General features: G+C 44.1%; 1 protein-coding gene across 4 annotated transcripts in view; it reads right to left on the reverse strand.

Annotated features, from left to right (window-relative positions):
- Positions 1-23,879, reverse strand: part of FCHO2 (FCH and mu domain containing endocytic adaptor 2) — a 212,763-nt gene that overhangs the window by 49,443 nt on the left and 139,441 nt on the right. For all 4 annotated transcript variants that reach the window (XM_039543173.1, XM_039543171.1, XM_039543172.1 and 1 more), the window contains 6 exons: positions 17,566-17,620; positions 11,611-11,789; positions 10,636-10,647; positions 6,692-6,716; positions 5,046-5,088; positions 2,875-2,969 (listed from right to left, as the gene is read on the reverse strand). In XM_039543173.1, the coding sequence (XP_039399107.1) occupies positions 2,875-2,969; positions 5,046-5,088; positions 6,692-6,716; positions 10,636-10,647; positions 11,611-11,789; positions 17,566-17,620 (409 nt within the window). The remainder of the gene's footprint in view (positions 1-2,874; positions 2,970-5,045; positions 5,089-6,691; positions 6,717-10,635; positions 10,648-11,610; positions 11,790-17,565; positions 17,621-23,879) is intronic.

A 23,879-nucleotide genomic window follows, 5' to 3' on the forward strand; every position in this document is an offset into this window, starting at 1 on the left:
AAGGGCCAAAGGACATGAGTATCACCCCATCGGGTACTGCTAAGTAAAGTTCTATGGCTTTAGTGCACTGAGTGTGTGCACTCCTAAGGGGAGATGGACAGATTAAAAAAAATAAATGAAAATTTCAATTCTAGAGAGTTGATAGCACTTGCCTGGGAAAACTTCCTACTCACCACAGGCTAGTAGATTTTTCAAGCCTGGAAATCTACAGATTTAGTAGATCTTACTGTTCCTGCTAAATGCTTTAAACATTGTTTCTAAAGTTTGCATTGCTACAGATCCTAAGTTAAAACAGTGCACAGACAAACATAAAAAACTGAATTTTTTAAACTACAGACGAAGAAATGGGGAAGGAAGGAAGAAAGAGTACATGAAAGAAGCATTTTTATAACATGAATAACTAATACGGAAAGCGTAACTAGCCAAAATAATTTCTATCATGTTTTCTCACGATAACAAAGTTTGCTTCAAGTTCTATCAAAGGGCAATTATTCACTGAATGATCTAAGTTTACTTCTATGCTGCAAGGCCTACCGATTGTTTAAATAATATAGTAATTCATATTGAGCTGCAAAACACTGTCCAAAAGGAAGGTTTTAAGCAGTGGTAAAAAGGAAAAGAATGCCCATGTGGTGACTTTTTAAACCACAATATGTTACATGTATGTTACATGTACTTGCAAGTATATTTCAGTCAGCAACTTAATTATTGGGATGGGGTTGTCAAAAGAGCTAAACATTGGCTTAACTTTTGTCCTACTGAAGTCAATGATAAAACTCCCACTGACTTCAAGGAGTGCTGAATTAGGTCCAATCCCAGTGGTTTTGGAAATCCCACCTCTTGGTATCTAACTGCAGCTCAAAGAGCAATAAAGGTCAGCTTGATTTAAATAATACTATCAGAACTTAGGTACTTTCACAGGATAATTGCCTACTGTTGCTTTTGCCTTGCCACATATTTTTCCAAAGTACATTATATTTATTCTGTGATATTTTAGAATACTCACTTTATTTAATATTGTATACATTAGGTAACAGATGTAGATGGATTAATTTTGCTTTGTACAAGGATCAACTGAAGTGAGCATTATTCACTGTGGCTAAAATGTTCAAAAGCATTGACATCCCATTTTCCAAAGCAATTTAGGCCCTCAGTAGCCTTTAAATGAGATTTATGGTCCTAAGTGCCTAAATCCCATTTGAAAATGAGATGTATGCTTCTAAATCATAGCAATGCTAAATCACTGCAATGCTGAATGCAGTAACACCTTTAAAAATCTGGGCCTTAGATTCCTTTGAAATTTTACCCAGTGTCTTTAAAAACTGGATTCTGGCTGGTTTTTGACAAAATCTGCATTTCAGCTAATAAAAAGACAGGTTAATTAGAAAAGTCCATGCTATTTTTACAAATCTAATTTATAACATACTCTCTCTCATTTCAATTTATCAGTAAATTAGGGTCAGCTAGCCTGCTGATAGGGCAAGGCTCCCATCCTTCCCAGAGCTCCTCCTGGTTGGTTGGGAGAAAGGGCAGCATATATGCTACCTTCTCTCTAATAACAGGACATACACCATCAGGGGAAGGATGGCTGCCTGCTGACCTGTCCCAGCCCAGGGAGGCAGGGACTAAGTAAGGAGGGGCCAGCTTGGAAAAGCTGCTTGAAGGCTGCAGTTGGCCTGAATCAGCACAGCCACAACAAAAGGGCTATGGAACTTCTCAACCCAGGAGAGAAAGCCTATTTGAATCAACAAGTCCCAACAAGGACGGCTGTGGGACTCCTGACCCTAGGAGGAGACGTTTTCTTGAACTGTAGCATGGGCCCTTGGGGGAGAGGGGTGGGGCCAGGGGCGGCTCTACAAAGTAGGCTGCCCCAAGCAGCGCGGAACGCTGCGCCGCCCTTCCCCAGTCCCGCGGCGGGTCCCCTCTTCCCGCGGCTCCGGCATCCTGGGGAGGGCGTCATTTGGCTCCGGTGGAGCTCCCGCCGGCATGCCTGCGGCAGGTCCACCGGAGCCCGGGACGAGCGGACCTGCCGCAGTCATGCCTGCGGGAGCTCAATGGGACCCGCCGCAGGCATGACTGCGGCAGGTCCGCTCGTCCCGGGCTCCGGTGGACCTGCCGCAGGCATGCCGGCGGGAGCTCCACCGGAGCCAAATGACGCCCTCCCCAGGATGCCGCCCCAAGCGGGCGCTTGGCCCGCTGGTGCCTAGAGCCGCCCCTGGGTGGGGCTCTGGGACTCCAGAACCAGGGAGAAGAGTTGGACTTGTGGGGCTAACAAAGAGTTTTATACTCTGTAAAAGAGGTAATGAGTCAGACCCCACAGAAGGGGGATCTTGTTCTCAGTACTTAGGTCTGGTAGTCGATCACTGCAGAGAACACAAGAAACTGGGGGCAGGGTGCCTACAAGGCCACCTCAGACGACAATAGGGTGCTCTGGAGGTAGTGATCCAGTTACAATGACTTAAAAGAAACAAGGGGGAACATCCTTTCCTATGAAGAGAGACAAGTGAGGGAGTAGGAAGAGCCCCATACATTATTTGGATTGTAACCCATGGAGAAAGTAGCACCCAGTAACAGTAGGTGGATTATAGAGGAAATAGGAAGAGCTGTGCACAGTGCTAGCAAAAAATTGACTCTGCCTTCAGTTTATTCAGATGCTTAAAGAATGAACACAGTTACTTATAGTAATCCACAGTCTAACACACTGTATCCTGCTGTACATATAAATGAGAGATATCATGTTTCAAAACTCTCTCACTGCAATTCTCTCTAATGCAAATCCCTTCCAATAGAAAAATAACAAAACAAACCCCAAAGAAGATTTTTATAATAAACACTTAGGATTTATAATACAATTTCTAGTATCAAATATTTTACCTAATGAGGCTGAGGACGTCAATGAAGCTGAAGAAGATGAATCAAGAGAAGTGACAAAGGGTAGATCCCATGCCAGGAGGTCATTGTTCCCCTTCCTATTGTAACAGTTAAAATTGGAAAATAAACACAAAGCATACATATTTATAACAACCACCAAATTATTGAAGTGACTTGTGTGCTGTAATCAGTCTAATGAGAACCTCCCTGCCACATAAAAACATTCTGCTGGATAAATGTAGGTCATAGGGCTGGTTCACACACAGACTTTCACCAAAAGAAAGAAATGTTTTAAATTTACACTTTGTTATTTCGGTGCAAATTTGTGTGTGGGCACTCTTATTTCAGAATAAAAGGGTCCTATTTCCTTTTTCAACAAAACATGTTAATTAAAACTAGGGCTGTTGATTAATCGCACTTAACTCAAAAAAATTAATCACAATTAATTGCACTGTTAAACAACAGAATACCTATTGACATTTATTAAGTATTTTTGGATGTTTTTGTACATTTTCAAATATATTGAGTTCTATTACAACACAGAATACAAAGTGTACAGTGCTCACTTTATATTATTTTTATTACAAATATTTGCACTGTAAAAATGATAAACAAAAAATAGTATTTCAATTCACCTCATACAAGTACTGTAGTACAATCTCTATCGTGAAAGTGTAACTTAACTACACTCAAAAACAAAACAACGTAAAACTTTAGAGCCTACAAATCTATTCAGTCCTACTTTGTGTTCAGCCAATTGCTAAGACAAACAAGTTTGTTTACATTTACGGGCAATACTGCTGACTGCTTCTTATTTACAATGTCACCTGAAAGTGAGAACAGGCGTTCATATGGCACTTTTGTAGCTGGCGTTGCAAGGTATTTATGTGCCAGATATGCTAAACATTCATATGCCCCTTCATGCTTCGGCCCCCACTCCAGAGGACATGCTTCCATGTTTGATGAGGCTTATTAAAAAAATAATGCGTTAACTAAATTTGTGATTGAACTACCTGGGGGAGAACTGTATGTCTCCTGTTCTGTTTTACCTGCATTCTGCCATATATGTCATATAGCAGTCTCGGATGATGACCCAGCACAGGTTTGTTTTAAGAACTCTTTCACAGTGGATTTGACAAAATGCAAAGAAGGTACCAATGTGAGATTTCTATGACAGATACAGCACTCGACCCAAGGTTTAAGAATCTGAAGTGCCTTCTGAAATCTGAGAGGGACGAGATGTGGACAATGCTTTCAGAAGTCTTAAAAGAGCAACACTCCAATGCGGAAACTACAGAACCTGAACCACCAAAAAAGAAAAATCAACCTTCTGCTGGTGGAAAACCAACCTTCTGCTGACTCAGATTATGAAAATGAACATGCATCTTTAGCGTAAATATCTTGCATAAATATCTTTAAATATCTTTAGGGTAAATATCTTGCGATGCTGGCTACAACAGTGCCATGCGAACGCCTGTTCTCATTTTCAGGTGACATTGTAAACAAGACGTGGGCAGAATTATCTCCTGCAAATTGTAACCAAACTTGTTTGTCTGAACAATTGACTGAAGTAGGACTGATTGGACTGATTGGACTTGCAGGTTCTAAAGTTTTATGCTTTGTATTCTGTGTTGTAATTAAAATCAATATATTTGAAAATGTAGAAAACATACAAAAATATTTAAATAAACAATAATAGAATACCATTTAACAGTGGAATTCATTTTTTAATCGCTCGACAGCCCTAATTAAAACTGATCAGTAAAACTTGTATATGAACCAGCCCAAATCTTGACCCTATCAAACTTGCATTCCTTAAAAGTTATGGTAGCTTCTAGATTAATTTAGAATGTTAACCGATTTCTATTACTTTTAATAATTGTAATATAAAATAAAATTTTATATTTATAACTAAAATAATTATTTGAGACAATCACAATGAAGAAAATGAACAGGTGGAAAAAAGGAATGCCCATGAAGGGAAGAGTATAGGATAAAATCCCCAGTTTTTAAATAAAGAATTTTGAGTAAGTCCTTACCTCTTAGGAATCACTAGCTATCCAGCCTAAACTGAATAGCCAAGTCTAGCAATGGATTTCTCAATCCTGTATCAAACCAAACCCCCCACAAAAATGGAATTCAATGTAAAGCCTACATTTTAAATTGTAACTTACTCATTAGATGGAACAGAATGCTTTGATTTTGTTAACTCTTCACCTAATTAAAAAAAAACAACCTTTTATGACAAATGAAAGCCATGAAATTTGATTAACAAAATCATTCAGCTTCATGATAAAACACAATCTGGAATGATAATAGCTGCAATGAAAATAATTCAGAAGGAAATGGAAAGGATGAAATTAGTGTTATTTATGCAATGTTATGAGTCAGCTCCTTCTAAAATACTTCCTAAAATATGCTTAACATACAAAAATGAAGGATGATTTGTGTCAGAAAGTCTTGGTCCTTTGAAAATATGTCTTTATGGGACATAACATAGGTCAACTTCACTCTTTTGCAGTTTTAAGTCCCTACTGCAGCAGAAAAGAACATTCATTTTTAGCAGATGTTACTGGTCATTTAAGTTTTCTAGGAAAAGCGGATTAAAGTGTGAACATGAGACACTTCAAAACAAATATTTTAATTCTTTAGCATCTAGAATACTAACAAGATAATACTAGTAAAAGGCTAGTTGCTATTTCCTGAAGCAAATACAACTCTGCCCCAAAATAAGGGCCATGTAATTTGCATTTTGTTTCAAAAGCTAATACTAATGAGCTATCATTGAACAGTATTATCATGCAGCATTTCAAATTTATTTTCTGACTACTTCACATCATGGCCTTCTTTGAGGTAATCTACACTGTGTACCTGTCAGTGGAGGAATTGAACTCCTCAAAATGCATGGGAGTCTGATCTCACATCTTTATTAAACAGCACTCTAAAGAACAACTCCTTTCTGAGGGACTGGAATCACCGCTATCATGGCTTCACCCAGCCTTTCCTCCATTGACTGGGATTCTCCATTTTAAGAGTGAACCCCCACTGCTCCAGCCAGAATCCAGCAAGGGGACAGCAGCTGCCACTCTTCCACGGCTGCTCAGTCAGTGCTTGGCCTGGTCTGCCTCCTCACTCACCAGGACTCCATCCTCTAAGTCCCTGCTCCTGCTGAGACTCAACAGTGTGGCTGAGAGTACACTTTTTGATCACGGGATGGACAAACTGCTGTTTTTTATGGAGTGGGAGAACAAAACATGGGATGATGGAGAAAGTTTGACAGTGGAATAAGAGGAGGTTTTGGTTTGGGGATTTGGGACACTAAAATGGTTCTGGGGTTGGTGAAAGAGGAAGAGTGTTATTTTAGGAGGTCCATGAGCTAGAGTACTCAGTACACAGGACTGACAATAGAATGTTTTCAATGACGGCCCCTTCGCTCTGGAACTTATTCCACATCATTGATCACAAACAGCACAAATCTATTGAACTTTGCAGGATGCTAGGTCTTTTGGGGAGAGCTAGGAAAGTAGATGCAATAAGATCTTTGGGTGGACCACATTCACTGCTTTGAAACACTGGCTGGTAATGTTCATTTAACATTTTTTTCTTCAAGTTTTAATACATCTGTTGGGTGGTTATTTTTTGTAAATTCAATTTGTATTAATTGTTATGGCAACAAGAGCTGATGACAGGCATTTTTCTTGTATTTAAAATACAAAAATAAAAATTGATCATAATCAGGAAATTAAATTTTCATGCTAAATATAAAGATTTTGATAAGAAAAATACAAAGTATACCCTAATAGTTAAAGTTTGCACTTACTAGGTGAATTCCTGTTCATTTGAGCCTAAAATAGAAATGAAAAGTAATACAAATAAACATTATTTTTTATTAACCATCTACTAAAGAACAAATGGCACAAGTATTATTTAGCATGTACCCCCTCCCATTCACCATTTTATTTTCAGTGCTGGGGAGACAGTGTAAAGCTCAGGGAGGGGACAGAACATGAGCAGGCTCCAGGTGAGTGTAAGGCAGGCAGGAGAGGAGAACAGAGGAACAGGGAGCAGTGGCAGAAGGCAAGGTGGCAGGAAAGGCTATTTGGAGTTTGAAGGTGGGAGTTGAAGCAGGGAAATTAAGATGGAGGCTTGTGGAAAAAGAGCTAGCTGAGTTGGCAGCATGTCAGCAGTTGGCAGCTGAGGGAGAGATGGGGTGAGTGGAAAACAGTCTAAGAGCAACTGCTCCTAGAAAGCTAGGGTTTGCAGCACTCCATGAATACAGCAAAAGTCAGCTAGCTGACACTACAGCAGTTCTGGAGCACTTTGAAAAAGTAAGTCTACATGTACAGCTGCATGTAGAGCACACATACTGCACACCCAGACAGCATGGGTATAAACAGCAGTGGTAGAGGGTGAGGTCTGGCTTGGGTGAATAGAGTTGAGAAAGTGCCCTGCATGTCTGAACCCCTTCAGTATATACCCTACATGGTTCTCTATTCACCAAAGAAGTGCCTCCCACTATTTTTAGTAGTGTAGCGTCCTGCTACCAGAGCCTTGTATTGGCACGTGTAGCTACATGTGTAGTGCCTGTACTTTACATAATGCCATAAGTGTAAACACAGACATACTGTGTATTGGAACCAAGGGGATATGGAACACATATAAACATGTTCTTAGGTATAGAAAGCTAAAAAGAATTTTTTTTTAAAGTATACAGAATGATAGAAACGTAGAGCTTGAGAAGTCATCAAATCCAGCCCCCTGTACTCGGGCAGGACCAAGTAAACCTAGATCACCCCTGATAGGTGTTTGTCTGACCTGTTCTTAAAAATCTCCAAAATGGGGATTGTAAAGCCTTACTTGGAAGCCTATTCCACAGTTTAGCTACCCTTATAGTTAGACCGTTTTTCCTAATATCTAAATCTCCCTTGCTGCAGATTGAGCCCATTACTTCTTGTCCTATCTTCAGTGGACATGGACAACAATTGATCATCTTCTTTATATATTTGAAAACTCAAGTCCCCCTCAGTCATCTTTTTTCAAGACTAAACATGCCGAGTTTTTTTTAACCTTTCCTCAGAGGTGAGGTTTTCTAAACTTATCATTTTTGCTGCTCTCCTCTTGACTCTCTCCAATTTGTCCACATCTTTCCTAAAGTGTGGTGCACAGAAATGGACACAGTACTCCAGATGAGGCCACACCAGTGCAAAGTAAAGCAGGACAATTACTTTCCTTGTCTTATATTCAATACACCTGATACTACACCCTACAATGAAATTAGTCTTTTTCGCAACTGCATCACGTCGTTGATTCATATTCAATTTGTGATCCACTATAACTAAGCTACCTTTTAGTCGCGGGTATTTTTAGTAAAAGTCACGGACAGGTCACGGGCAGTAAACAAAAATTCATGGCCCGTGACCTGTCCATGACTTTTACTAAAAATACCAGTGACTAAAACTTGGGGGAGGGCTGCCCGGGGGTGCTAGAGGAGGGCGGCCGGGCGGCCTGAGCCCCCCGCTGAGGGTGGGAGGGGGAGGAGATGGCACACAGCCCGGGACCCCTGCTGGTGCTAGGGGGGTTGGCGGGGCCAGCAGGCTCCCTACCTGACTCTGCGCCTCCTCCCCAGCAGCAGCAGAGTTTGGGTGTGGGAGGGGATTGGGGCACAGGATGGGGTGAGGTGGGTTCTGGGCAGCGCTTACCTGGGGGGCTCCCCGGAAGCGGCAGCTTCCCCCTCGCTCAGCTGCTAGGCAGAGGCATGGCCAGGCAGCTCAGCACACTGCTTCCACCAGCAGGCACCGCCCCCGCAGCTCCCATTGGCTGCAGTTCCCAGCCAATGGAAGCTGTGAAGCCAGTGATCTGGGCAGAGGCAGCCCACAGTGTCCATGCCTCCGCCTAGCAGCTGAGTGAGGGGGATGTTGCCACTTCCGGGGAACCCCCCAGGTAAGCGCCATCCAGAGCCCACCCCACCCTATCCCACGCCCCAACCCTCTGCCCCCTCCCACACCCAAACTCTGCTGCTGAAGAGGAGAGGGGTGTGATGGCCTGAAACTGCCCCAGCAGGGGCTGGTGTGCCTGGCACAAGGGCTGCCTGAGCTGCCCCCAAGCTAGGTGCACTGGTCGCTGCAGAAGTCACTGAGGGTCATGGAATCCATGACCTCTGACACAAACTTGCAGCCTTAACTATAACCCCCAGATCTTTGCCAAAAATATTACCACCTAGCTAGTTATCCCCCATTTTGCAGTAGTGCATTTGATTTTTAAATTTCCAAGTGAAGTACTTTGCACTTATCTTTACTGAATTTCATCTTGTTGAATTCAGATCAGTTCTCCAATCTGTCAAGGTAATTTTGAATTCTAATTCTGTCCTCCAAAGTGCATGCAATCCCTCTCCCAGTTTGGTGTCATTAACAAATTTTATAAGCACACTCTACTCCATTATCAAGTCATTAATGAAAATATTGAATAGTACAGGACCCAGGATTGATCCGTGTAAGACCCCACTAGATATGCCCTTCCAGTTTGACAGCTAACCATTGATAACTACTCTTTGAGTACAGTATTTCAACTGGTTGTGCATCAACCTTACAGTCAAGATGAATTTACTACATTTCCCTAGTTTTCTTATAAGAATGTCTTGTGGGATTGTGTCAAAAGTCTTATCAAAATCAAGATATGTTACATCTATTGCTTCCCCCCATCCACTACACCAGTAAACCTGTCAAAGAAGGAAAATTAGGTTGGATTGGCATGATTTGTTCTTGATAAATCCATTCTGGCTAGTCCTTATAAGCCTATTATCCTTTAGGCACTTATAAACTGATTGTTTAATAATTTGTTCCAGTATCTTTCCAGGTATTAAAGTTAGGTTGACTGGCCTATGATTCCCTGGGTCCTCTTTATTCCCTTTAAAGACAGGTAACTATGCTTGCCCTTCTCCAGTCCTCTGGGACCTCAACTATTCTGCATGAGTTCCAAAAGATAATTGCTAATAGTTCTGAGATTGCTTTAGCTTGTTCCTTAAGTACAATTTCATTGTATTTACTGCAAGTCTACTGATACTTGAATCAAAATGTGACAAAATACTTTGTATTTCTATAGTGCCGTATATATTATTATTTTATACTTATTTTCATGGGTGGACTCGGGCTTGGGGAGGTTAGCCCCTGGTCCGGCCTGCACCTTGTGCCCAATGCCCTACACTCCCAAAGAAGCCCAGAGGGCCCCCCACCAGTACACCGGGTGGGCAACACAGTGCTCCTCCCCCAGCCCTGGTGCGCCAGGCAGGTGACACAGCCCACCCCCACCTCCCTCAACCCTGGAGTGCCAGGTGCTGTGCCCTGGAGCGCTGTCTGGGCAGTGCACCTCTCCCAGCCTCAGAACGCCAGATGGGCAGGCGGTGCAGACCCCCTACTCCAACACCCATTAGCCCCAGGGTGGGGAGAAGAGCCCCCTCCCCACCCCCAGCATAGCGCTGGGAAGCAGGAAGGGGACTGGGGGTGGAGTGTGGGTGGGGCCACGCAAGACTGTTTGAGGAGGCTCAGCCTTCCCCTGCCTTTGATACCCGCCACCCATGCTTATTTTACAGAATGGATAAATTAAATGAGTTTCACAAGATCACACAGCAAGCGTTTGACAGATCCAGGAAGAGAACCCAGACCACTAGAGTCAGTCTTGTGCTTTAACCATCAGAACTTACTTCCTCTCTTAAACAAGAATTATTTCATTTTTAGTTTAAAAATGGTTAAAAAAAGATTTTGTACTTACAGGACTGTGTCTCTAGTATCAGTATGCGGAAGAAAAAGGGGAAAACATGATTAATATACCTATATAATAAGACTGCAGGACTGACATTCTGCCTTTGTGTCACTCTGAAGCCTACAGTGTCTATTGAGTCAGCATGAAGCAATGGAAACAGCTAGAAGCATGGCTGACTGCTCTTTTTGGTTCAAATATCACCAGGTTCAATCATCACTGGGCTTTGTGGTTTTTTACAATCCATTTTTTAAGTTCTTAGCCATTTTTATTTCCCCCCCCCACGTTATGAATTGCATGGGTATGCCAGCACAGACTTTCACCTAGTTTTTTAAAAATAAGATTGTATGTCAAATATTTGCTTTAATATACACGCCTTTTTATTCTAATCTTCATTTTACGCTGATATCACTTATAAGGTTCAACCGTAATGTTAATCCTAAATACAAAAGCATCACTCTATTATCCTAAGGAATAAAACACAGCAATCTGCAATGTAAAGTTATATATACCCCTGGTCTATCTTAGGGTTTTCTATAGTACTCATCCCCTTAGCTTCGAAGCACTTACAATCCAATACAAATCTCATCCATCTGTTAAAAAGAATCCCCAGCACATCGCAATTTAAACCCAAAACGTGGATCTCAGAATAGAGAGGTTATATTTGTAGGGGGCTTGGGGAGAAGATAATAGTCACTATTTTCCTTTCATTTGTTAAGGTTGCCCCCTGGAACATATCTCACACCTGGAACTAACATCAATCCTAGAAACAAAGTGGTAATGAATATATATGTGAGAGAGACATGCTGCACTCAACATCTGGAATTAAAATGGATGCTTGGTGCATCAGGAGATAGACCCATCCTTCTCAGTAAAATCTGACCTTCCATAGAAAAGAGTAACATTAATAGTTAATGTGAAACAAAATGTAAGGAACATATTAACTTGCTTCTCTGCTAAATGTAATATATGGAACAAATTACTCACAGATATTGCTGGAGAAAGAGTGATGTTCCCTATAGATACTTTTAATTCATCCAATGAAGCCATAGTGTAGTGAGAGCTATTATTTGGCTGTACAGGTTTGATTTCTACATGGAACCTCCTCGGTTCATCATCTTCAGAGTCAGAATCACTGGATGAGTAGAAATGGTTCTCTTTGATATGTTTTTCTCAGTTAAGGTAACTGATATTTTAGTGTCACCTATATAGTGAATAAATCAGTTTCTCATACACTCCTCAACATATACATCTGCGGCAAGTAAACACTTTCATGCATAAAACTAACAGTTAAAAAAGGGTCTGACAATAGCTACTTGAAAACACCATCCACAGTTTGCCAACACTCATACTTTAAAGTTAAACTTTGATTCTTTCACCCTAAGCATCTAACAAATGCAGAAGGTATGTTAATGCAACTTTACTGTTACAAATTTAAAATCACAAATGACCAGAATGGAAAAATGTAGGCTCTAGAGTAGTATTAATTTGTCTGCAGTGCAGGTTGGAGCATAAAATGGAGAGTTAAGACTTCTGAGTTCTATTCCCAGCTCTGCTACCAACTCACTCTGACTACAGGCAACTTATCAAACCTCTGACTCATTTCTGCCCTTCTGTAAAGAAGTTATTTAATAATACAGTAACTGGAATTCTTCAAGATATATCTATTCCACTTTGGTGTGTATGTACTCCATACACTTGAGATTGGAGTCTTTTGTCTAGCAATGTCCACGTTGCTGTACATGTGCTCCGAGAGTGCTCATGCTCCTGTACTGAGGGAATAAAAGGTGATATGGAACCAACTGCCCCTCAATTTCTCCTCCATTGCAGAATCCAACTGTAGGACTCCGAAGAAGAGTGGGTTGAGGAATATGTGGACATCATCTCCAAGGATCTTTGTTACTGGACAGGTGTTGTCAGGGCTGTCGCTTCTCCCCAGCTTCAAAGCATGCACTGTCACGCCCAGTCTCATGCCTAGTCTACACTGGGGGGGATCAATCTAAGTTATGCAACTTCAGCTACATTACTTAGATCTACTTACAGTGGTGTCTTCACTGTGGTAAGTGGACAGCTGATGCTCTGCCGTCAACTCTGCCTACGCCTCTCGCCCTGGTGGAGTACCGGAGTTGACGGGAGAACGCTCAGCGGTCGATTTATCGCGTCTAGACTAGACATGATAAATCAATCCCCGCTGGATCGATGGCTGCCCGTTGATCCAGTGGGTAATATAGAAAAGCCCTCAGTTAAAAAGGTTTATTGTCATAACAGAGGGACTTAACTTTAGCCTTGACCCCAGGCTTCAGGGCTCTCTCTCCCAGTTTTTGGCACTCCAGCTCTTGGCAGCCTCCCAGCATCAGTCAGCTCTGCTCCCCTCCTGGAGCAGCAGCCATAGGGCTGCTTCCCTGAGCCCCTGGCCCTTGCTCCAGGGACCCATCACAGGAGCTAGCTGCACTCCAGTGAAGCTTTTCCTCCCCAAAGCTTAGCCTATCTCAGTCCTTCCTGCCCAGCAGCCTACTTGCAGCCTTTTATAGACTCAGGTGTAGCCCAACCCTCTATAATTGGCTGGATTGGGCTCACCTGCTCTGGTCCAGGAGTGCTGGCCTTAATCTAGCCACAGGGACTAGTTACCCTGTGACAACAGGTAAATAACTTTTCTTTCTTCAAGTGCTAGTCCACATACATATTCCACTCTTGGTGGCTCCCAAGTGGTGAATTAACTAAGGTGGTGGGTGCTCTGAGCCTTCACAATAGACTGCAGAACAACTCTGCCAAAGTAAGCGTCTGCTCTAGATGCTTCCACTAAAGCATAATGTCTAGTAAAGGTATGCATAAGAGCCCTAGGTGGCAGCTTTACAGAGATCAGTTATGGGAATGCTTCTCAACAAAGCAGCTGAGGCTGACTGCAACCTACTGAAATGGGCTACAATACTGTCTGGTGGATCTAATTTAACTAGGTCATATCAGAGCCTAATACACCCTGAAACCCATTTAAATAATCTTTGGAAGGATACAGGGTGGCCTTTCATCCTCTCGGCAAAGAATAGCAGCAGCCTAGGAGATGACCTAAAAGGTTTCATTCACTGAAGTTAAAAGGCTAGGGTCCTGTGCTCATGAAGGATATGTAGCTTAGCTTCACCATGATTAGTATGGGGCTCAGGAAAAAATGTATGTAGATGTATGACTTGATTTATATGGAAATCTAACACTTTTTTTTTGGTAGGAATTTGGGCTGTGTCCTAAGGAATACCTTAACACAGTGGAAAATAATATTGGGGGGGGTGTTCCATTGTAAGAGCCCACATCTCCCCCACCCTCCTAGCAAATGTGACTGCCACAAAGAGGGAGGTCTTCATAGACAGGTGTAAGAGAGAACACCCATGGGTACAAGACTCTCAAATTACTGAACATTTTGTACATATCTTTGTTGGGAAGAGTAACTCTCTATTGGAATCTGCCAAGAATACATGACAGACACCAGCTATTGCTGCCCCATATATGCAAATATACATTGTTAGACAACCACTGCTGAGTTCCTCCTCCCTGCTCAGGGCTTTTCATGGAGCTCCCACCCAGTGTCTGCAGTACTATCTCCCCTTGTTAGAGTGAATTGAGGAATTAGGATGTGTATTAGGGTAGTTACATAGTTGCCCATTAGCACCCAATCTCGCCATTTTTGACAGGCTTTGGGTAATCTGAGGGGAAATTTTAATTCTTCATTTCCTTGTATTCATTTCCCAATGGAATCTTCCTGGTACCATGGCTTTAGGATGTCACATCCAAAGGACCTTAGATTTAAATATTGTCCCTCTTGCAACATGGCAATTCCAGTTAACAATGGACACGAGGTGTGTGTTTGTCTGGTGGGGAATCCCCCATAAATGTACTGTGTGATAGTCCTTTTCAAAAAGGAGTTGAGAAACCAGGCTTAAAATGTTTGTTTTTGACCACTCCCATGCAAGCTATCTGAGACAGAGATTAATCTGATATCCCTGTACATCTGCCTGTTGTGTTGAGAAGCACCCCTGTGAGCTCAGCCCCAGTTGGCTCCAGGACTCTACCGGCCTTTGATTTCCAGAGATACTGGTAGGATTGTCCCTGTTACGACCACTGAGGGAAAGGAACATCATTCTTTCTCTAAGAGCAGAAGCTAGTCTCCTCAAAAGACCTCCATAAGAAGAGTTCAGTCCTATGATTCTATGTAAAGTTCAAAATCTCCCCTTTAATTCCAATCTACGGAGATTCTATAGCCCAAGTTGGGCTCATTGTTCTACTGTTTAGTACCACCCACTGAACCTACCTTGTCAATGACCAATAGAAAGACTGCAACCACTGAGGTGGCACCGGTTGCTCCCTCTCTCCATCATTGCCAATAACTGTATTGGTACTGAGCAAGTTGTTACAGATTATTTCAACTCTGGCTACTCCTATGGGCTATAAATTTATCCCCAATTTTAACAGCCCCATCTACTCAGTAACAATGAGATATACAGTACCAAAGGACCTCCAGGTTACAGAGGAAACTAAGTCCCCCCTTGCTATTGGTAGGGCTTCACATTCTACCAGCATGAGGGCCCACTGCCTCAGTGATACCGACCTCCTCTTTGGCACTGAATGCTGCTGTGGGGTTACAATCTATAAGCCCTGACTCTGCAGCCCCTCCTTTGGCATTGAAATTTTCTTATTCCTCTTCTAACTCCCAACAAAGTGGGGAAGGATCTCCCACCTACTTCCCTAGAGCCTCTTCATCCAAGTTTTATGGATCAGAGAGGAAGTCTAAGGTCTCCTACAGATCTAAGCAGCAGAAGCTATGAGGGTGACCATGTGTCCTGGTATCCTTCTCTTTGGGCCCCTACTCTTTTTCCTTATAATATTCCTTCACGGCCATAGTGGAGCCCCAGATGTCCATATCAAGAGCATACCCTGAATGTATCACCTCACAGAGAGAAGTACAGGAGGCAGAAAACAGTTCAGCTTCACGCAGCTCCTCAAGATACCTAGCTTCCAGATGAATTGTCTGTATGTGTGTGGCATTTCTCCAAAAAGGGCCATATTTTTGGAGTTTAATGTACCTATCCCTAAATCACCCACAACATATATAATTTGAAAGTTTATTTTATGTACATTTAGATGAGGTCTGATGGGGAGCTGTCAAGTGGTGCCATAAGCCTGCAGGTGAGGTGAAACAATAGTACCCAAAATGGGAAAGTGTCATTTTTTTGCACAGTTCCAGAAACTCAGCAACATGACTATAACTGTAGTTTTTACTGTTCAAGTTAAACACTACATTAAAGTGTTGAAATTATTGGCCAAAGCTACCAAATGACAACATATTAATTTTTTTATTTGTTTTGGCATGGGAATGTATTCCCCCCCCCCCCCCAGATATGAAGAAGCTGTTTAGAATGTGACAAAAATGGTGAACATCAACATTTTGCAATATATTCTTAATTGTCAAAGTTTCTCACAAGTGATAATAGTATTATATATTTTCAATTTAAAATTGCTGACCAGATCAGTCTCGCACTGAAGACTGTGCACAAGTAGTGGCAGATTACACAGTAGTTTTGTACTGCATAGTAGGTAGATATAAATGTATGTGAATTCCTAATATAATGCCTCTCAATTTGTAAGCTTCTGTACATACAGTGTGGCATCTAGTCTGCCAGGTAGAAGGTTTTAATTTGTAATTGCCTATCCATGCAGTACTAGCCTTTGAAACATTCTACAAACTAGCTTTTTAATTCAGAGACTCTTATGCGCAGGTCAGTATTAGTGTTAGAAATAACAATACAGAGCTTCCTACTAGGCTTCAAACAAACGGCACAAACAAAAATGACAATTGTAATACTATCATATAGCTCTAATTTAGCACAAGTCTGTATACTTATATAAGATGAAAAATGCTGGTAGTAATGCTAGCAATATACTTGGGGAATTTTACTTCTACAGGGAAGTTATTGTATAAAGTGACATGGAGGACATAAGCCCCCTTACATCAAGTCCCACTTGTACACCCCACACCCCTCCTGCATCCCAACCCCCTGCCCTGAGTTCCCTGCTGCACCCCAACCCCTGTGCACCCCAACCTCCTTCCCTGAGTCCCCTGCCACACCCCAACCTTGTACCCTGAGACCCCTCATACACCCTGCACCCCTCCTCTGCCCCAATCCCTTGCCCTGAGCTCCTTCCTGCACACCCCACACTCCCTTCTGCACCCCAACCGCTTGCCCCAGCCCTGCATACAATTTCCCCACCCAGATGTGGCCCTCAGCCCAAAAAGTTTGCCCACCCCCGTCTAACCTGTTCTTAAAAACCTTCAATGATGGAGATTCCACAAGGCAGTATGTTATAACACTTAACTACCCTGAGAGTTCCTTACTCCTGGGGGAATTCTTCACCACTGTGCGCGTGCAGAATTCATGTCACCCACAGATTTCTTTGCTTCGCCATAGAAAAATGTCTTCTGACAGGGAAGCCGCAAGAGCAGTTACGCGCCCCTCACCAGCAGTGTGGGCACATCACTTTGGGTGCCCGGAGCAGTTGGTGAAGTAAATCACTGTGGGGGGGCTGTGGCTCCTACTCTGTGCCAGGCTCAGCTGCTAGTCTTGGGCTGAGTCAGACCCACTCTCAGGAACTTTGCCTGGCTGCAGGAAGCTCTGCACTCCCTCTTCCTGTCCCCACCACTACTCAGCTGTAGTGGGAGGGGTCACTGTACAGGGAACTGCTCTCCCGTCCACCCAACCCCCCTGCGTTCAGACTTCCCTCATAAGCAGATCCCTCTGGCGAGCCCCATCCCCCTGCACACAGAACACCCACCCCACCTAAGGCCCACCCCCTGCATCTGGAGACCCCCCGCACCAAGACCCCTCTGCCAAGCCCCCCCCCAGACACCCTCCCCCCGACAATCCTACCCCAATATATTTGCAATAGATAAAAGGATATTCTGGCTTGCTTCTGGTTTAATACTGTACCCTTCGTCATCTACGTCAGGAATGTTCTAAAAAGAAAAAAAAAGAAAATTTATGGCACTGACAAACTCTTCTATCCCTCTGAAATGTACAATCACAATAATGTATTTTTACTTGAAACTGTTGTACTTAGGAATTTAGACTATTCACCCACGAAAGCTCATGCTCCAAAACGTCTGTTAGTCTATAAGGTGCCACAAGACTCTCTGCTGCTTTTACAGATCCAGACTAACACGGCTACCCCTCTGATACTAGACTTTGTTTGACACTATTGCCAGATTAAAATTACAGTATGACAGTTTGTGACAGTTACCCATTATTATTAGGCAATTATTTCCAGTTACGCTTCATGGCTCAGAAATTCTCTGGCAGTTCAGATTTCACATTTCAAATAAGTGCTAATGGGTCTGGAGTTATCTGTGTAACTTTAACAAAATGCACTGTATACAGATTGACTTTATTTGCCTGCAGTGGTAACTCTAAAGCACTTATTTTCCTGGCCCCACAGTTTTCAAATCTCTTCCCAATTTCTACTTCTATTCTTTCAGCTACATTATTGCAGGCTTTGATTTTGCAGGATCTCACACTTCAACTAGTATACAGACTGGTAAGTCAATATTTCAATAGAAGACTAAGAAAAATCTAGATGGTGCAGGATGTAATTTCTTCTTCCATAGGTAGAAATCCTGTATCATTACTTTAACAAAAGATTTTCCCCTCATTAGTTTTAAAATATATGGATAAGATTTTAAAAAATGGGAAGCTCACATCAGCCTCCCGCATCCCTATTTAGGTACCAACATAAGAGTTTTCTGATTTTCAAGAATACTGAGCACATAGCAGTTCCCAATGATTTAAGGTGAAATTGCTGGGCTTTCATCATTTTTGAAAATCAGGATACTTATGCAGGACTAAAAAGAACACTTTAAGCATCTATTTTTTAAAAATTTAGCCACACAATTTTAACCTTATAAAATTATACTCAAAGAGAGCCTGCTAATCCAAGGAGGGGAGAAGAGCAGAAAGTTCCTTTAAGTACACTAGTGACCACAGACAAATTAAATCTGCATGTAGAGAAGTGCTTAGACATTATACTGACAGGCATTATAGAAAACTGCAAGACAGGGAGATTTTTAAAATGTAGAAATCTGACCTCTTATAAATCCCTTATAAAAAAAAGATAGTCTAGGATTAGGATGCTAAATTGTTTCTTTTAACAAGTTGATTGGTTACACACTTGGCTGAAATACAGAAACTCACGATGAAAAGAGCATGAAACAAGAAAGTAGTTTATATATGACTGACTAAACAGGCATTAGAAGCTTGCTCCAAAAATTCTGAGGCAGGACTTGGACATTTTTTCCTCATCCTGAATCTTTTAAACTATCGATCCAAGACACATACAGGAAACTTCGTGATGGCAGAAAAGGAAGTGAACTTAATGGTCTGTTACAGACAAACACTAGGGAAAGAAGTTATTTTCTAAATCAAATTTTCTATTTTTCTGCCCCCTCCCCTTTCTAATTAAAAGGGCAGGTGGTGGGAAGCAGTTGGGGGGGGGCAGGGGGAGACAGGGGGAGGATGGAGAATTAGTAGACCACAATCTTCCAGTAACATTTTTAAAGAAAAATCCAGGAACAAGAAAAACAGACTCCAGAATTCTTTCATAACCCATTTAAAGGCTGATAGTGAAGTCTGTCAGTTAAGAGCACAAAGCAGCAAGAAGTCAGGCCAGGAAATCTGACATAAGGCCTCTAAGAATACTTGCTACTTTCTTGGCAAAAAGCATGGGAGAGGATAATGCAGAGCAGCTGCAAACTCACTGCTGTAAAAAAAATTGAAAAAAATTCAATCTGGGGAAACTGTCAAAGGGAGGGTCTGGACAGCAAAACAGTATTTCTTTGCATAGTTTAATATTGGTACAGTGTTTATGCTTTATTACCTATTTCAGTAGTTTTCAATGTTATTCATAGGATTTCTTCAATTTAAATTGAATGTTTGGTGGCTCTTACTAGTTATTTACATCTTGTTTATCAATGTTTTCACGGTCTGACCACTAAATCCTACCTCCAGTCATTTATTGGATTTTCTGGGTTTTCTTTTGGGCTCTCTTGTTCTCCAGTAGCTACCTCTGCCATGTTTACACCTGAAAACTGAACCAATCCTGACTGAACTAGTGAGATGATCAGTATAACCATAGCAGCAACACTTGCTTGTTCTCTGCACCACTGCAGATTTGCCCCATTGTCCACATTAGAGCTGTTGGAAACAATTTCAGGCCTGGTCTACACTAGGACTTTAATTCGAATTAACCGTGCACCCGTCCACACCAGGAAGCCATTTAATTCGACCTAGAGGGCTCTTTAGTTCGAATTCGGTACTCCACCCCGACGAGGGGAGTAGCGCTAAATTCGACATGGCTATGTCGAATTAGGCTAGGTGTGGATGCAAATCGAACTTACTAGCTCCGGGAGCTATCCCACACTGCACCACTCTGTTGACGCTCTGGACAGCAGTCCAAGCTTGGATTCTCTGACCAGCCACACAGGAAACGACCCGGGAAAATTTGAATTCCTTTTCCTGTCTGGCCAGTTTGAATCTCAATTCCTGGTTGGACATCGGGGCGAGCTCAGCAGCACCTGCAACGATGCAGAGCTCTCCAGCAGAGGAGTTCATGCAATCCCAGAGTAGAAAGAGGTCCCCAGCATGGACAGACCGGGAAGTCCTGGATCTGATCGCTGTGTGGGGCGATGAGTCTGTGCTTTCGGAGCTGCGCTCCAACAAACGGAATGCAAAGACCTACGAGAAGGTCTCCAAAGCCATGGCACTCAGAGGATACAGCCAGGATGCAACGCAGTGCCGCGTGAAAATCAAGGACCTGAGACAAGGCTACCAAAAAGTCAGAGCGGCAAACGGACGCTCCGGAGCCCAGCCCCAGACATGCCACTTCTACGAGGCACTGCATGCCATTCTAGGTGGGTCTGCCACCACTGCCCCACCAGTGACAGTGGACTCTGAGGATGGCATAGTGTCGACGGGCAGTTCCTCGGCGTTGTTCGCCGATGGGGAAGATGAGGAAGGGTTTGGGGAGGACGGCGCAGGCGACAGCGCTTACAATACCGCTTTCCCCGACAGCCAGGATCTCTTCATCACCCTCACAGAGATCCCCTACCAACCCTCCCCGGCCGGTAACACGGACTCAGAATCAGGGGAAGGATCAGTCGGTAAGTGTTATAAACATGGAAACATTTCTTTATTAAACAACAGGAATATATACTATATAAAAACTAGCTAAAAAGTTGTCCATATAAAACTATATAAAAAGAAGGTCCACACATATAGGGATTGAACAGAAATCCTCTTGGGACAGTTCCACGAAGCTATCGTACAGGTACTCGAAAAGCCTCCACAGGAGGTTCCTGGGGAGAGGTGCCTTATGTGGTGCTCCATTGAAGCACACTCTTCCGCGCCAGGCCATCCTCAAGTAGAAAGGAATCATTGCCTCGACCAGCATGGCTGCATACGGTCCTGGTCTGTGCAGGGAGTCTCTCAGCATCCTCTCTCTCTCTGCCCGAGTGACCCGCCTCAGGGTAATGTCGCTCGGCGACTGCTGCATCTAAGTAGGGCAATTAGTGTACTGTTACTACTGTGAATGCTTGAGTTTTACTTTGCATAGCAAAGACCTTCGTTTAACAGCCACGTGCTGGAGGCCGCAGAGGAAAAGCATACAGTGATCTTTCCCGGGCACAGCCGCGAGGGGCTGGAACAGGGTCAGACTTTATGCTTTCCAGATTGCCTTCTGCGGGAGGGCACAGCTACCCATTAACTGTTAAGCAGCCTATAGTCTAGGGCTTACCAGGCCTGGCTGATAAAAGGATTCAGCTGTACCGCCCCGCTTGTCCGATCTCCGGTGCAAGACCGCAGCCACTGAAAGCGTATTCCGAAATCTCGAACTTGTCCTGAGAGCTCGTGAGACTAGGTTCCCTGTATGGTCTTGTTCACAGAAACTGAGTAGACTGTGTTCACTGTTCGCAAACATGTATCTTTTCAAGGAAATCACTTCCTTTTTCCCATCACACAGCTGCGGCTCTTTCACGAACTGCCCCGCCATCCCCCTCACAGAGGCTGGCGCAGATTAGGCGGCGAAAGAAAAAGACTAGGGACGACATGTTCTCGGAACTGATGGCCTGCTCCAGAGCCGAGGCGGCCGAGCAGAGACAGTGGAGGGAGACCCTATGTCAGCACCAGCAGTCACACATCGAACGGGAGGACAGGTGGCGGAAGGAAGACCAGCAGGCGACTCAAACGCTGCTTGGGCTAATGAGGGAGCAAACGGACACGCTTCGGCGCCTTGCAGATGTTCTGCAGGACCGCAGGCAGGAGGAGAGAGCCCCCCTGCACTGTATCTGCAACCGCAATCCCCCGCCACAAAGTCCTGTCCCCCCCTCACCCAAAATAACAAGAAGGAGGGGCGCTAGGGGCCGTGAAAACTGGCACAGCACCCCAGCATAGCGCTCATGTACCACACCGCTCTGATGCCATAAACTTTGAGAAGTGCTTCCCTTCCTGCATCACCCAGTCCCAAATCCAAGTTTCATCCCCCCACTGTGTAGTTGAGTATTAAAAGTAGTTTGTTGTTATTCACTGTTTCCGTCCCGTTTTTCTTGTCAGAAGACTTTGTGTGAAGGGGGGGGAGGGGTTTTTTAATCGCATAGGACAGCCTCCATTACCAGGGTACAGACTTGGGGGCAGGATCAACAGCAGGACACACACAGACTGCAGTCACTAGGCACCAGGGTCAGTCTGGGAGGTGTATGCTGCCCCGGGTCAGTCTGGGAGGTGTATGCTGCCCCTGGGTCCTAGCGCCTGCCATCCACAAATGGCAAGGCAGGCTGCCCTTACCATGCCCTTCCACCCTAGCCACGAGCCTCTCCAATGCCCTGAGCCCCAGCAAGAGCCCTCATCCACGGACACATACTCACCCTTCCCACACACCCCTCACCCCTTCCTACGCCCCAACCCCCAGCCCAGAGCCTGCATCCAAACTCCGTCCCAAAGATGGCACCCCTCACCCCTTCCTGCAAACCCACCCCTTCCTGCACACCCACCCGCAACCGTCCTCCCCCCAGAGACCGCTGTAGGAGCAGGAGCCTGTCATTCCTCTAGTGTAGAAGCGGTCTGTACATCAGTGCACACCGTACCCACCACAGTCTGCGTCCATGTTTCAACCCTAGAACAGGAATTCATAATTAAAGAAAACTTTGTTAATAATCAGTGTTCAATTAACTTTATTTTAGAAGGGGGGAAACCTGGAGAACGGGGTATGTAACCGCAGATCGAAGTCAACAGTCACTAAAACAGGCTCAGGTTCAGCTTCTCTGTAAGTCAAGTGGACAGTCATAGGTTACCCTGCTCTCCGAGGAACCTAGCTTTCAAAGCCTCCCGGATGCACAGCGCTTCCCGCTGGGATCTTCTATCGGCACGGCTGTCTGGCTGAGCGTAATCAGCAGCCAGGCGATTTGCCTCAACCTCCCATCCCGCCATAAAGGTCTCCCCCTTGCTCTCACAGAGATTGTGGAGCACACAGCAAGCTGCAATAACAACGGGGATATTTTTTTCGCTGAGGTCCGAGCGAGTGAGTAAGCTCCGCCATCTCCCCTTGAGACATCCGAAAGCACACTCCACCACCATTCTGCACTTGCTCAGCCGGTAGTTGAAGAGTTCCTTCTCACTGTCCAAGGCGCCTGTATAGGGCTTCATGAGCCAGGGCATTAGCGGGTAGGCTGGGTCCCCGAGGATCACTGTAGGCATCTGCACATCCCCAACCGTTATTTTGTGGTCCGGGAAGAAAATACCTGCCTGGAGGCGTCTAAACAGACCAGAGTTCCTGAACACACGCGCGTCATGAACCTTGCCCGGCCACCCGACGTAGATGTTGGTAAAACGTCCCCTATGGTCCACCAGTGCTTGCAGCACCATAGAAAAGTAGCCCTTTCGGTTAATGTAGTGGCTGGCCTGGTGGGCTGGTCCCAGGATAGGGATGTGAGTCCGATCTATAGCCCCACCGCAGTTTGGGAATCCCATCGCGGCGAAACCATCTCTGACGACCTCGACGTTTCCTAGAGTCACTACCTTTGAGAGCAGTTGCTCAACGATTGCGTGGGCTACTTGAATCACAGCAAGCCCTACAGTAGATTTGCCGACGCCAAAGTGGTTCGCTACTGACCGGTAGCTGTCTGGCGTTGCAAGTTTCCAGAGGGCTATGGCCACTCGCTTCTGCACAGTCAG

The sequence above is a fragment of the Mauremys reevesii genome, linkage group 6 (genome assembly GCF_016161935.1).
Source record: "Mauremys reevesii isolate NIE-2019 linkage group 6, ASM1616193v1, whole genome shotgun sequence".
NCBI lineage: Eukaryota > Metazoa > Chordata > Testudines > Geoemydidae > Mauremys > Mauremys reevesii.